The 13,265-nt window shown below is 43.6% G+C and overlaps 2 protein-coding genes across 9 annotated transcripts in view; one reads left to right on the top strand and one right to left on the bottom strand.

The window, feature by feature from the left end:
• LOC144500789 (sorting nexin-11-like) overlaps positions 1–13,265 on the top strand; it is a 137,124-nt gene that overhangs the window by 73,424 nt on the left and 50,435 nt on the right. The gene's annotated exons all lie outside the window — the stretch shown is intronic.
• Positions 165–13,265, bottom strand: part of LOC144500837 (uncharacterized) — a 29,651-nt gene continuing 16,550 nt past the window's right edge. The window contains exons 3-4 of the mRNA XM_078224314.1: positions 768–938; positions 165–475 (exon numbers count right to left, since the gene is read on the bottom strand). Of these exons, the coding sequence (XP_078080440.1) occupies positions 165–475; positions 768–938 (482 nt within the window). The remainder of the gene's footprint in view (positions 476–767; positions 939–13,265) is intronic.

Below are 13,265 nucleotides of genomic sequence, written 5' to 3'. Positions count from 1 at the left end.
AAGACTGCATGGCCTTTGCTTGTTCTTATCCATTGTGAACTTGTACAGGTATATCAAATATACAGCACTGAAGCAGACCATTAGGCCTAACCAATTGGTGCTAGCATTTATGCTGCACACAAACATGTTCCCATCCACACAACTCTCCATTCCTGGTTATCTGGTCACAGCCAGCGCAATAGCGACAAGAATCCTGGACTACGTTTAGGAGCAAGTCTTGTGGGGCTGAAGAGTCTCCTCCTGTTATTAAAAAATATACCTGCTGGAGACAAAACTCCCTTGCTCTGGGATTTTCCCACATAGGAATCAGAAAGCTCTTTCCCCTGGCCACCATCTGATGGGCTGGTCCTCATTGTGAGGGGAGGCATCACAACCTGTTCAACACTCAACAGCACCAGAGCTATGGAAGCGCTGAAGCCAAGTAGCTCAACGATGATTACAGATTGAATCTGGGACTTCCTTGGACTGCTTAGCTCTGTGCCACATAGAACAAGATTAAATATAGGACCATCATGTGTGTTATAGCTCAGTTCCATATTGACCATTCACCCCTATATCCATTAGTGAATATTCCCTCTCCCTAGCCTTTTCTGTACCCTGCAGAATTCCTCTTTTCATGCAAACATTTTTTCCTGTTACTGCAATGAATTGCATACTTATCCTAAAAATCACATTTCTGTCAGCTATTAAACTATCATTTTGGTGCTGGGTATTGTCACGGGTTGGACTAATCCACCCAGCTTTTGTTTGAGTACAATAGGACTCGCCTGTATAAAATTGTGGGTCGTGCTCCTCCTGCTCAGCTCCCTCTGCAGACTTGTCATGGGAATCTTCCTCTGCTTCATCCAGTGGCTGCGTTGCTGTTCCTTCTCTGTAGTAATCTGGGACAAGCTGCCCACCTTGCAGGTAGAGTGATGGAGACGCAAAGGCAGGGAAACCTAAAACAGTTGGTACATAAACACCTTAATATTTGTGCTTTCACTTTTCCTGCCAAACTGTTCTCCAGTCAGATGGTGATGATTCTTGCTGTTTTTGTGTGCACTCTGATAATTCTATTGATATTTTCTATGGTTTGGTAAATCTATTGCCAATCTTCAAACAAGTGAGGCTTTGGAATGGTGTACAAACCTCGAAGTTTGATGACTGGAAGAGTTTAAAGTGTTCTTGAAAAGAAGTTCTTGTTCTTGAAAAGTCCTGTCTATAATTACTGGTAACCAGAAACTACTGTGTCATAGAATCCTAAATGCAGAAGGAGGCCATTTGGCCCATCAAGTCTGCACCGACCACAGTCCCACCCAGGCCCTACCCCTACAACCCCATGCATTTACCCTAGCTAGTCGCCATGACACCTAACCCACAAATCTTTGTACTGTGGGAGGAAACCAGAGCACCCAGAGGAAACCCACGCAGACATGGGGAGAATGTGCAAACTCCACACAGACAGTGACCCAAGCCGGGAATTGAACCCGGGTCCCTCACTGCTGTGAGGCAGCAGTGCTAACCACTGTGCCACTGTGCTGCCGTGTCAGTTGATTAAGTTTCTTTCTTCCAGCTTTAAGTAGGGGAAACACACTCTGCTGAGAGTGTGGAGTAGTTAATTAGCTAACTAGTTGAATCTGGTTGTTCCAACTCCAGTGCAGTTTACTATAAATTCTGAAGTCTTTAGTGCAGCCTTGCAACTGAGTGCATAAGCTAGGAGTTTGATGAGAAGCTGCTCCTTGCCTTCTGCAGGAATTGATTCTTGCTCTACTACAGAGAAAGAAGCTAGCTATTTGGTGAGTATGAGGTAGGAGATTAAATTCTATTCCAGTCCTAAATTTTGTTATGGACGGTGAGGGGGTTAATTTAAACTCTCACCACCCATCTGTAAACAGAAAGGTATTTTGATTTGTTTCCCCCTTTAGAAGCTGTGGCATATTTCCCAACACGTCAGTTTTGGTGCGATCCAATTTTCTATTAATAACCTCACAGCAAACTCGATTGAACGAACTCAAAGGGCTAGTTTATTTGCATTTACCCAAAACACAGGAGGAGGATTGTAACATTGCCTCCACACTCAGACAATAAAGAGAAGGATACACAAAGTACTGTGGCCACAGAGAAAACAAATATTTGTTCAGATGGGTTCCAGAGTCCAGAATCAAAGTCCAGTGAGGTATTCCTTTAGGGAGGTCAGTGAACTGAAAACCAACACTTGATCATTCACTTTCTAGTGGTGTTGAAGTGACTTTACATGCTGTAAAAATGAATTGGTCTTGTAGGTGATGGTGCAGAATTTCCAGAAGAAGCAATGTAGATTAGTCTGGGCTGCTGAGACTGCTAAATATCTCAACCATTCAGAATTGAAAGGAAGGAGCGGAGCCTTTTGTCTTAGCAGCTGAACAGGCTCCTGTTGGCTAACCTGGGTTATGAAATACAGGTGGCCTTTGTATAACTCTCTTTGAATTTGGTCTGTGCAGCTCACAGAGGGTTGCTCGTGGGTCTTCAGGCATATGGGAGCTCCTGGATGCCAGTGTGATCCAGGACAAGCATGTCTGCAGTGAGCGTTTGTGGCTCGAGGAACTTTGGCTCAGAGTCATTGACCTGGAGCTGAGATGCTTTATGCCAGGAGGCAGTCACACCCCTTAGGATAGGGCCTTCTGATTTAGTCAATGGTCAGGGACAGGAGGGTGTGACTCTGAGTGAGAAAGGTAAGGGGATCCAGAGGGCAGGAGCCTCAGCCTCTGCAATTGTCCAATAGGTTTGAGGTTCTCTCAGCTTGTTTGGATGAGAGCAGGGACTGCAAGGTGGATGAACTTATAATGGCACCATGGTACAAAAAGCTATTCAAATGGGGGAGCAAAAAGGAATGTAAAGATAGTAAGGGATAGGATAGTGAGGATTGACACAGTTCTCTGCAACAAAGAGCGAAAATCCAGATGGTTGTGTTGCCTACCCAGTGCCAGGGTTCTGGACAAATGATCAGGGCTGCATTGGGAAGGGGAGTTGTTGATATCCACGCAGATACCAACGACATAGGTAGAGATAGGAAAGAGGTTCTGCTGAGGCAGTATAAGGAGCTAGGCACTAGGTTAAAAAAGAACCTCAAAGTTAATAATCTGAATTATTGTCTGAGTCACATGAAATTTGGCATATAGGTACATAAATAAATTAGAGAGATGAATGCATGGGGGAAGGGAGTGGCGTAGTGGTATTATCACCGAACTAGTAATCCAGAGACCCAGAGTAATCCTCTGGGGACCCAGGTTCTAATCCCACCGTGGCAGATGGTGAAATTTGAATTCAACAAAGATCTGGAATTAAAAGCCTAATGGTGACCATGAAACCATTGTCGATCGTTGTAAAGACCTATCTCATTCACTAATGTCCTTTAGGGAAGGAAATCTATACCTACATGTGACTCCAGAATCATAGCAATGTGGTTGACGCTGAAATGGCCTAGCAAACACTCAGTTCAAGGGCAATTGGGAATGAGCAACAACCCAGCCAGCAACGCCCATGTCCCATGAACAAGTAAAAAAAAACTTAAAGAAAAAGTATAAAGTAACAAATGAAGATTGGACAGAATATAAAAAACAGCAAAGGATGACCAAAAGACTGCTAAGGAAGGACAACTTGGAGGACAAGAGCAAGCTAGCTAAAAATATAAAGACAGATAGTAAGAGTTTCTCTAGTTATTTAAGAAAGAAAAACATTAATAAAGTCAGCATTGGTCCTATCGCAAGTGAGTTAATAATGGAAAATACGAAGATGACGGATGAATTGAACTGGTATTTTGCATTAGTCTTCACAGGGGGATACTAGAATCATAGAATCTCTACAGTACAGAAGGGGGTCATTTGGCCCATCGAGTCTGTACCAACCACAATCCCACCCATGTTCTTTTCCCATAACCCTCATTTACTCTGCTAATCCCTTGACACTGGGATCAATTTAGCATGGCCAATCAACCTAACCCACACATCTTTGGACTGTGAGGGGAAACCGGAGCACCCGGAGGAAACCCACACAGACATGGGAAGAAAGTGCAAACTTTATCAGTCTGGGAGGCGATGTAGGTCAGCAAGCAGGGGTAAAGAGTGATTTTGACTTGGTGCAAGTTAGGATACAGACAGCAGATTTTCGAATGAACTCAGGTTTATGGAGGGCGCAAGGTGGGAGGTCGACCAAGTATTTGAATATGGAGGCTGAAAGTAACAAAGACATTGATGAGGATCAAATCAGACTTCTAGTCGAAAACACTAAAGGGGAAATTTTATCAGACTCTGTTTAAAAACGAAGCCTTGCCATTATTAAAGCCGAAGATATTATTTTTCCCTCTACTCCGCCCCCTTAGCATTCAACTGTGATTTGTGCGATTGCTTTTACTGCACAGCCTTGCTGATTATTCTAGCCATTTATCAGTCCCAGTGTGATGAAGTTCCTTCTGTAATCTTGCCTAAATTTATTTTTCCCTAGTTTCAAATTTGACCTTTGTTTCTATCATCCTGCTGTATTGTAAAATGATATTTAGGATTTCCCTTATCTAAGCCATTTAATACTTTAATACTTCAACCGGTTCCCCACAACCATCCTCTCTTTTGACTATGGCCACTGAGCTTTTTTAAAGATCTTTCCCCATAACTCATTACTTTTATATCTGCAATCATTTGTGTTGCTCTATATTCTAAGGACATTATTTTATAAAGTGAAGAATAAATCAAACTGTAACACTGAGCAATGTTAGGAACAGAAGCAAAGAAAGGCTTTTTGACCTACCTAGTTTGCTCTGTTCAGAATACTTGGGTGATTATTTTAAAGAGGACTTTATCGCCACAACCTCAACTGTGAGGCTGCTGTGGTCAAACTTTCTGCTGACATTCTTTGCTGAAGCTGTCGCTGTTCATTTGGCTGAAATAGTCAGGGGTGATTGAAATTGTACCCAGTGAGGAGTCTGGAGAGAAGAAAGGGTTTACGAGACAAAGTGACAAGTAAAATATGTTTGGAGTACTGTTATCAACAGTGATAGAGCTGGGGGATGGTGTTATTGATTTTGTGTGACAGAGACAGTTAACACGTGCACTGCTTGGGGGGGCACAGTCGGCTTGGATCACCCCAGGGTTAAAGGCAAAGGGTTAGAAATTCCTGAGTGGTGAATATTTGGCACAATGCCCCTGACCCCACGAGCCTTCAGTCCATTTTCTCATCTGATATTATTGTAGCTTCTTTTAAAGATGTCAGCTAACTCTGATCCAGCTCTGTTCACTGGGTGTTCCACAAGAAAGGAGAAAGAAAGATGTGCATTTATATCATGACTTTCAGGATCTCAAGACATCTCTAAACGTTTTATAGCCAATGAAGTACTTTTGAATTGTAGTCACTGTTGGAATGTAGGAAATGTGGCAGCAGGATCCCACAAACAGCAAAGTGATAATGACCAGATAATCTGTGCATTGTGATGTTGGTTGAGCAATAAATATAGTCGGGATACCAGGGAGAATTCCTTCGAAATGGTGGAAAACGATTTTTCACGTTTACGTGAGCATGCACCCAGGCCCCTGATTAATCCTTATCCAAAAGACAATAACACTATTAAATCTCTGCGACCAGCCTGAACGAGTACACCACTGCAGTAACTGACTTCATTAGTAAGTGTGTAGAAGACTGTGTGCCAAAGAAGCAAATCCACATGTTTTCCAACCGGAAACCATGGACTGAACAGGAATATCTACTGCTTGCTGAAGTCCAGGTCTGAGGCGTTCAAGTCAGGTGGCCCTGACCTATACAAGAAAGCCAGATACGATCTAAGGAGATTCATCAAAGATGCCAAAAGACAATACTGGACCAAGTTAGAATCCCAGCCTAGCCACACAGACCTCCACCGACTATGGCAAGGCCTGCAAGACATAACAGGCTACAAGATGAAGGCTCCAGTGCACCCCTTCCTGATGAGCTCAATGCATTCTACGCCCATTTTGAGCAAGAGGTCAGCGAGAGCACGCCCTCCACCCCGGATGAACCTATATCTGAGGTCACCATTGCAGATGTCAGAGCAGCTTTCTCGAAGCTCAGCCCACGGAAAGTGATTGGCCCGGATGGGGTACCCGGACGAGCACTCAGATCCTGCACGGATCAGCTGGCGGGGGTATTCGCCGACAGCTTCAACCTCTCTTTACAACAATCTGAGGTCCCTATCTGCACCAAGAAGACGACCATCATCCCGGTACCTAAGAAAAACCAGGCAGCGTGCCTTAATGACTGTCGCCCGGTGGCTCTGACATCCATCATTATGAAGTGCTTCGAAAGGCAAGTCATGGCACAAATTTGCAGATGACACCAAGATTGGTGGCATAGTGGACAGTGAAGAAAGTTATCTCCAATTGCAACGGGATCTTGATCAATTGGGCCAGTGGGCTGACAAATGGCAGATAGAGTTTAATTTAGATAAATGTGAGGTGATGCATTTTGGTAGGTTGAACCAGGGCAGGACTTACTCAGTTAATGGTAGGGTGTTGGAGAGAGTTACAGAACAAAGAGATCTAGGGGTACATGTTCATAGCTCCTTGAAAGTGGAGTCACAGGTGGACAGAGTGGTGAAGAAGGCATTCAGCATGCTTGGTTTCCTCAGTCAGAACATTGAATACAGGAGTTGGGATGTCTTGTTGAAGTTGCATAAGACATTGGTAAGGCCACACTTGGAATACTGTGTACAGTTCTGGTCACCCTATTATAGAAAGAATATTATTAAACTAGAAAGAGTGCAGAAAAGGTTTACTAGGATGCTACTGGGACTTGATGGTTTGAGTTATAAGGAGAGGCTGGATAGACTGGGACTTTTTTCTCTGGAGCGTATAAGGTAATCTTATAGAGGTCTATAAAATAATGAGGGGCACAGATTAGCTAGATAGTCAATAACTTTTCCCAAAGGTAGGGGAGTCTAAAACTAAAGGGCATTGGTTTAAGGTGAGAGGGGAGAGATTCAAAAGCGTCCAGAGGGGCAGTTTTTTCACACAGAGGATGGTGAGTGTCTGGAACAAGCTGCCAGAGGTAGTAGTAGAGGCGGGTACAATTTTGTCTTTTAAAAAGCATTTAGACAGTTACATGGGTAAGATGGGTACAGAGGGATATGGGCCAAATGAAGGCAATTGGGATTAGCTTAGGGGTTAAAAAAAAAGGGCGGAATGGACAAGTTGGGCCGAAGGGCCTGTTTCCATGTTGTAAACCTCTATGACTCTATGAAATCAATTTCAGCCTCCCGGACTGCCTGAATCCATGACATTTCGCCATCTCCCTGGCCCTGCAGTTAACCCTGGAACACCTAGATAACAAAGACAACTGTGTCAGACTCCTATTTATTGACTACAGCTCAGCCTTCAACACCATTATTCCCACGAAACCCATCTCCAAACTCTGTGGCCTCGGCTCCTTCCTCGGCGACCAGATCCTGAACTTCCTAACCCACAGACCGCAATCAGTAAGGATAGGCAACAACAGCTCTTCCACGATCATCCTCAACACCGGTGCCCCACAAGGCTGTGTTCTCAGTCCCCTACTATACTCCTTATACACCTATGACTGTGTGGCCAAATTCCCCTCCAACTCAATTTTCAAGTTTGCTGACGACACCACCATAGTGGGTCGGATCTCAAACAATGACGAGACAGAGTACAGGAATGAGATCGAGAATCTGGTGAACTGGTGCGATGACAATAATCTCTCCCTCAATGTCAACAAAATGAAGAAGATTTCATCAACTTCAGGAAGCATAGAGGAGAACAAGCCCCTGTCTACATCAACGGGGATGAACTGGAAATGGTCAAGAGCCTCAAGTTTTTAGGTGTCCAGATCACCAACAACCTGTCCTGGTCCCCCCATGACGACACTATAGTTAAGAAAGCCCACCAACGTCTCTACTTTCTCAGAAGACTAAGGAAATTTGGAATGTCAGCTATGACTCTCACCAATTTTTACAGATGCACTATAGAAAGCATTTTTTCTGGTTGTATCACAGCTTGGTATGGCTCCTGCTCTGCCCAAGACCGCAAGAAACTACAAAAGGTTGTGAATGTAGCCCAATCCATCACACAAACCAGCCTCCCATCCATTGACTCTGTCTACACTTCCCGCTGCCTTGGCAAAGCAGCCAGCATAATTAAGGACCCCACGCACCCCGGACATTGTCTCTACCACCTTCTTCCTTCAGGAAATGATACAAAATTCTGAGATCACGTACCAACCGACACAAGAACAGCTTCTTCCCTGCTGTCATCAGACTTTTGAATGGACCTACCTCGCACTAAGTTGATCTTTCTCTACATCCTAGCTATAACTGTAACACTACATTCTGTACTCTCATTTCCTTCTCTATGAACGGTAGGCTTTGTATAGGGCGCAAGAACAAATACTTTTCACTGTATGCTAACACATGTGGCAATAATGAATCAAATCAACACTAGTGTTGCAGCACTCCTTCAGTACTGTATTGGGAGTGTCAGCCTGGATTATGTCTGAAGTCTTGAGCGGTGCTTGAATCCACAACCTTCTGAAGCAAGAGTGTGACCCACTGAGCTGCAGCTATACAGAGCGGGGAAGTCCCAGCTTTAAAACCACGGTTTCTGTAGTGTTACTGTTGTTAATGCGAATACTGCGAGAGAGAAAATGTTAGAATAGCAATAAATTGTAACAATAAAGTTAATGGACAAGATTTGTAACAATGTATGACTTTGAAGTAGACTGAAGTAACTATCCATGGGATAAAAACTTGGGGGAGGTGTATTGAAGAGTATGGTACATAAAGGGTCAATGTGGGATTGAGTACTGTACTACCCACACAGTGATGTAAGAAGACACCTAACCCAAAGCCAGGGTCTGTTTAGAGTTGGACAGAGTAAGGTTAAGACCTAGACAGGAATCCGCTCCATACCTGTATCCCTTACTGTAAATATGTACATAGTTATGAGTTGTTAATAACGACTTACTGTTGGCATACTCTAAGCATTGAAGCCTACTTCATAGTGTCCAAAGCAGGATTCTTCAATTTTGTAGTAATTCAGACACATGCTGGTTGCCCGTCACCAACACCCTTTATTGTAATCCAAAGGAAAAAGCTGCTCCCGCAGCTTACTGTCACAGTAGTCTTCACTGCAAAACCTACAAATACTGTCTAGGTAAAGTTACCGGCTTAAAAACACCCGTGGGCTGTTTCCCATTGGGCAAACCTCTGCTCACTCAATAGGGAGCTCATACTCCATGAAGTAAGAGGTAGATCTATTAATGATTCTCCATGGCCTTTGTGGTCGTCATAACATCCTCCCCCTCCCCAAACCCCCCCCACCCCTTTGGTCCGCGTCTCTCCCAGTACCCCCATTTCGAGAAGGTCCTTTTCGTCGCTTTAACAAACCCGACTGGGTTATTTTGTTTTACCACATCTGTCTTCCTAGTGCTTTTCTTAAGCCACCAACACTGTGACTTCATGTGTCTAACTTTATTGCAATTAAAATATCTGAGGCTTTTTAATTTCTCTTCCACCTTCATATGTTTCCTTTTTAACCTGAGGTAAACTATCCTTACTATCTCCAATGTGAACCCCTTTCCCACCTGAGGATTCTCTTTTCCCAGTTTCTATCCCTCACAGATTGAAATTGATGTTGAAACTCTAATCTTGAGTTATGAACCAACTCATAATCATCTGCCAATTCTGCTTCCAATCTCAGTTTTAACTCTCTGCACTTTTACATGAGTTCTCACCACTTCAGGAATGAATTTTTAAACTCCTCCAAAGTAACTGATTCCCTAAGAGCACATACATTTGGTCTATTTCAATGCTCTTATCCGCCTGTCAAAGTTACTTTCTTCGATTCTTTCAAATTCTACATACATTTGACCTGGTCTCTTAGATCTCTAAACATCCATCTGTAGACTTCTGGCACTAGGTTATATGCACTTAAAACAGCTGGGGATTATAATGAGACGGCTCATTATAATCCCCAGATACCTCTGATAGTGACGCAAAATACCTCACTAGCTCTACCTACCAATTTTGTTTGAACCAACAATAGCCACGTGGTCTGTGGCCATTTTATTTGTTCAGCTAATTTCTCAAATAAAATGAAAAAGGCGTCTACATCCTTCTCGTCAAACCTTGGCAACACTTGAACATATTTAAGCAGATCCCCACCAGGCCTTTGGCTACAATGGGTTGATTCTTCCTCACTGTCCTCATCACTACCCCCAGCTTTTACCTTTGCCTCCACCAGTTTAAGTTGACGTTCGCCTTTCAGTTTCAGTTTCCAAAGTTGAAACACTCTCTCCCTTTCCTTTCCTTTTTCTCTCTCTCTTGCTTTTTGTTTTACGATTGCTATTTTTTTTTTCCTTTTTGTTCTGCCAGTGTTATTCTTTTTTTTCCCACTGCAATTGCCTTTCTCTGTCGTGCTTTTGCCACATTCTCTTTCTTTTGCTTCTAATTCAAGCTGTTTTATTTGTAACTGAATTCTAACCAATTCAAGAAAGCTTTGTACAGTCTCCCACGCCTAGCCTGAAGACCTCCAACCAGTTGAGCTGAATCTCCTGGAGCCAATCTCTCCCCATAAGGCCATGGGTATGTAAAACAATGAGATGAGCTGATTGCTGCCTGTAAGTCATTGGGGCAACTGTGGTGCCTTTTACTTGTAAAGATTCCTCATGTAGGTGGCTAGTCCGGCCTTTGTGTCTTCTAACCTCAGATGCCCAATTGGAGGTGCTTTTGGATTGTTCTCCGATAATGGAGATTACAGCTCCTGTGTCAACCCCCATCTTCAAGGGATGGCCACTCACTAGTAATTCCACTATTTTTGGAGCCACTGTCATTACAATACACTTCACTTGTAGTGTCCCTAACTCTGGAAGAGGAGATACCTGCAAGGTACGCTCAGGTACCAGCCTCGGCTTTCTTCCTAGGCAACACGCATTTTGCCTGTTCCTAAAACATCGCCGTAGCTGTGTCCTAAAGTTTAAAGTTTATTTATTAGTCACAGATAAGCCTTACATTAACACTGCAATGAAGTTACTGTGAAATCTCCCTAGTCTGGCGCCTGTTCGGATCAATTCACCTAACCAGCACACCTTTCAGAATGTGGGAGGAAACCGGAGCACCCGGAGGAAACCCACGCAGACTCCCCCAAGGAGAACATGCAAACTCCACACACACACTGACCCAAGCCGGGAATCAAACCTGGGTCCTTGGCGCTGTGAGGCAGCAGTGCTAACCACTGTGCCATCATGCTGCCCCGTCCTTTAGCAGTGCTTGCAGTAATCTGTCAACTGGCAACTACACACTCCTGGAGTATGTTCTTTAGTACTCTTGGAGTCAGCCTTCTATTCCTTGACTATCTGATTGTGACATAAGGGTTCCTACATCAGATGGGGCCCTTTAATACACTGCATTAAGGACTGGTTGCATGAGGTCCCTACCCATAGTTGGAAGACTTTGCTGCCTGATGCCTCTAATCACATCTGAGCCCCTTTTTCTGCGTTCTCAAGTGACAAGACTATTTCAATGGCTTTTTTTAAGTCCAATTTGGGTTCTGCCAACAACTTATTTTGGATGGTTAGGTCATTTATGCCACATACCAATCTGTCCCGTAACATTTCATTAAGAGGCAGTCCAAATTCACAGTTTTCAGTTAGTTTCCGCAACCTGGCCAAGAATTGACAGGTTCAACAGGAGTTCTCCCAGCCATGTTGAAGTGATATCTCTGGAGAATTCCTGGGGCTACAGATCGTAGTGGTTTTTCACGAGATATACTAGCTCATTAAAGGTTTTTGATTTGGGGCACCGGATAGGTCAGACTTCTTATCACACAAAATCTGAGCCTCACATCCTGTTTGCAATATCACATTTTGTTTTTCATCTCCTTCAATGTTGTTAGCACAGAAGTAGTAACGCATGCACTCAGTATATTGGACCCAGGCTTCCCCACTGGCTCGAGTTTCTCAAAAAGAGACATAATGGCTTCTTTTATTGGAGAAATTCTTGACGTTCGAAGATTGTCCGGAGGAAAAGATGGAAACAAAATAAATTTTCTTTTTTGTCTCTTTGTTGCCAATGTACTAATTCAGCCACATGCCGGTTTCTGTCACCAACACTCTTTTTGTGAACCAAAGGAAAAGGCCGCTCCCACAGTTTATAGTCAGGTAGTTTTCACCTCAGGACCTACAACTGCAATCCGGGTAAAGTTACAGGCTTAAAAACACCTGCTGGCTGCTTCCCATTGGGCGAGCCTCCACTTGTTCAATAGGCAGCTCATACTCCACCAAGCCCACAGGTAGATCTATCAGTGATTCCTCGTGTGGTCTCCGTGGTCGACATAACAAGTTTCTGCTGAGTGAGCTGATTTCAGATGAAACTGCAATAGTTTCACACTCTAGTTGACCTCAGTTTCCTGACACAGGGGCAGGAAATCAGCCACCATTCCTGCTCCTGATCACTGTCCAGTGACTCCTGATGAAAAGTACACATCTCTAGAAATTGTGTCATATATGATTAAATAGTTTCCCAAAACACCCACATATGATCCAGATTCTGCCAAGAAAAGTGGTTGGTTGGGCGAAATGTCGGAGGGCAGCGGTTACCTGTGCAACTGTAGCCCTGATGTGGAGATGCCGGTGTTGGACTGGGGTAAACACAGTAAGAAGTTTAACAACACCAGGTTAAAGTCCAACAGGTTTGTTTGGTAGTGTGCTTTTTGCTACCAAATAAAACTGTAGTCCAACATGATCCATTGTTCTCCAGAGAAGGGACGGGGGAAAATCATACTAACATGGCTGGCTATATGTTAATGCCCAGAGTTCTGAAGTATTGTATTTAATTCTGGGCACCACACTTTGGGAAGAATTTCAAGGCCTTGAAGGGGGGCGGGGCGGGGGGGGGGGGGGGGGGGGGGAGAGGTGGCAGAAGAAATTTAGTACCATTGATCTGAAGGATTTCAGTTAAATAGAGAGATTGGAGAAACTGAAACTGGGATTGTTCTCTTTAGAGCTGGGAAGATTAAGAGGTCATTTGATAGAGATGTTCAAAATCATGTACTATTCGATTAAGTAAATAAGGAGAAATTGTTTTCAAAGGCGGAAGGGTCAGAAGCCAGAGAAGACAGATTTAAATGATTGGAGAAAGAATCAGAGGCAACTTGAGGAAACATTTTTTTTGCAGTGAGTTGTTATGAAAGTGCAGTGGAAAGAGATTGGGTGATAACTTTCAAAAGGGAATTTGGTAAATACTTGAAAGGAAAAAATAAATCGAGTAATGGGAC

This window comes from Mustelus asterias, chromosome 11 (genome assembly GCF_964213995.1).
Source record: "Mustelus asterias chromosome 11, sMusAst1.hap1.1, whole genome shotgun sequence".
Lineage (NCBI taxonomy): Eukaryota > Metazoa > Chordata > Chondrichthyes > Carcharhiniformes > Triakidae > Mustelus > Mustelus asterias.
This window is presented reverse-complemented; position numbering and strand designations above follow the sequence as displayed.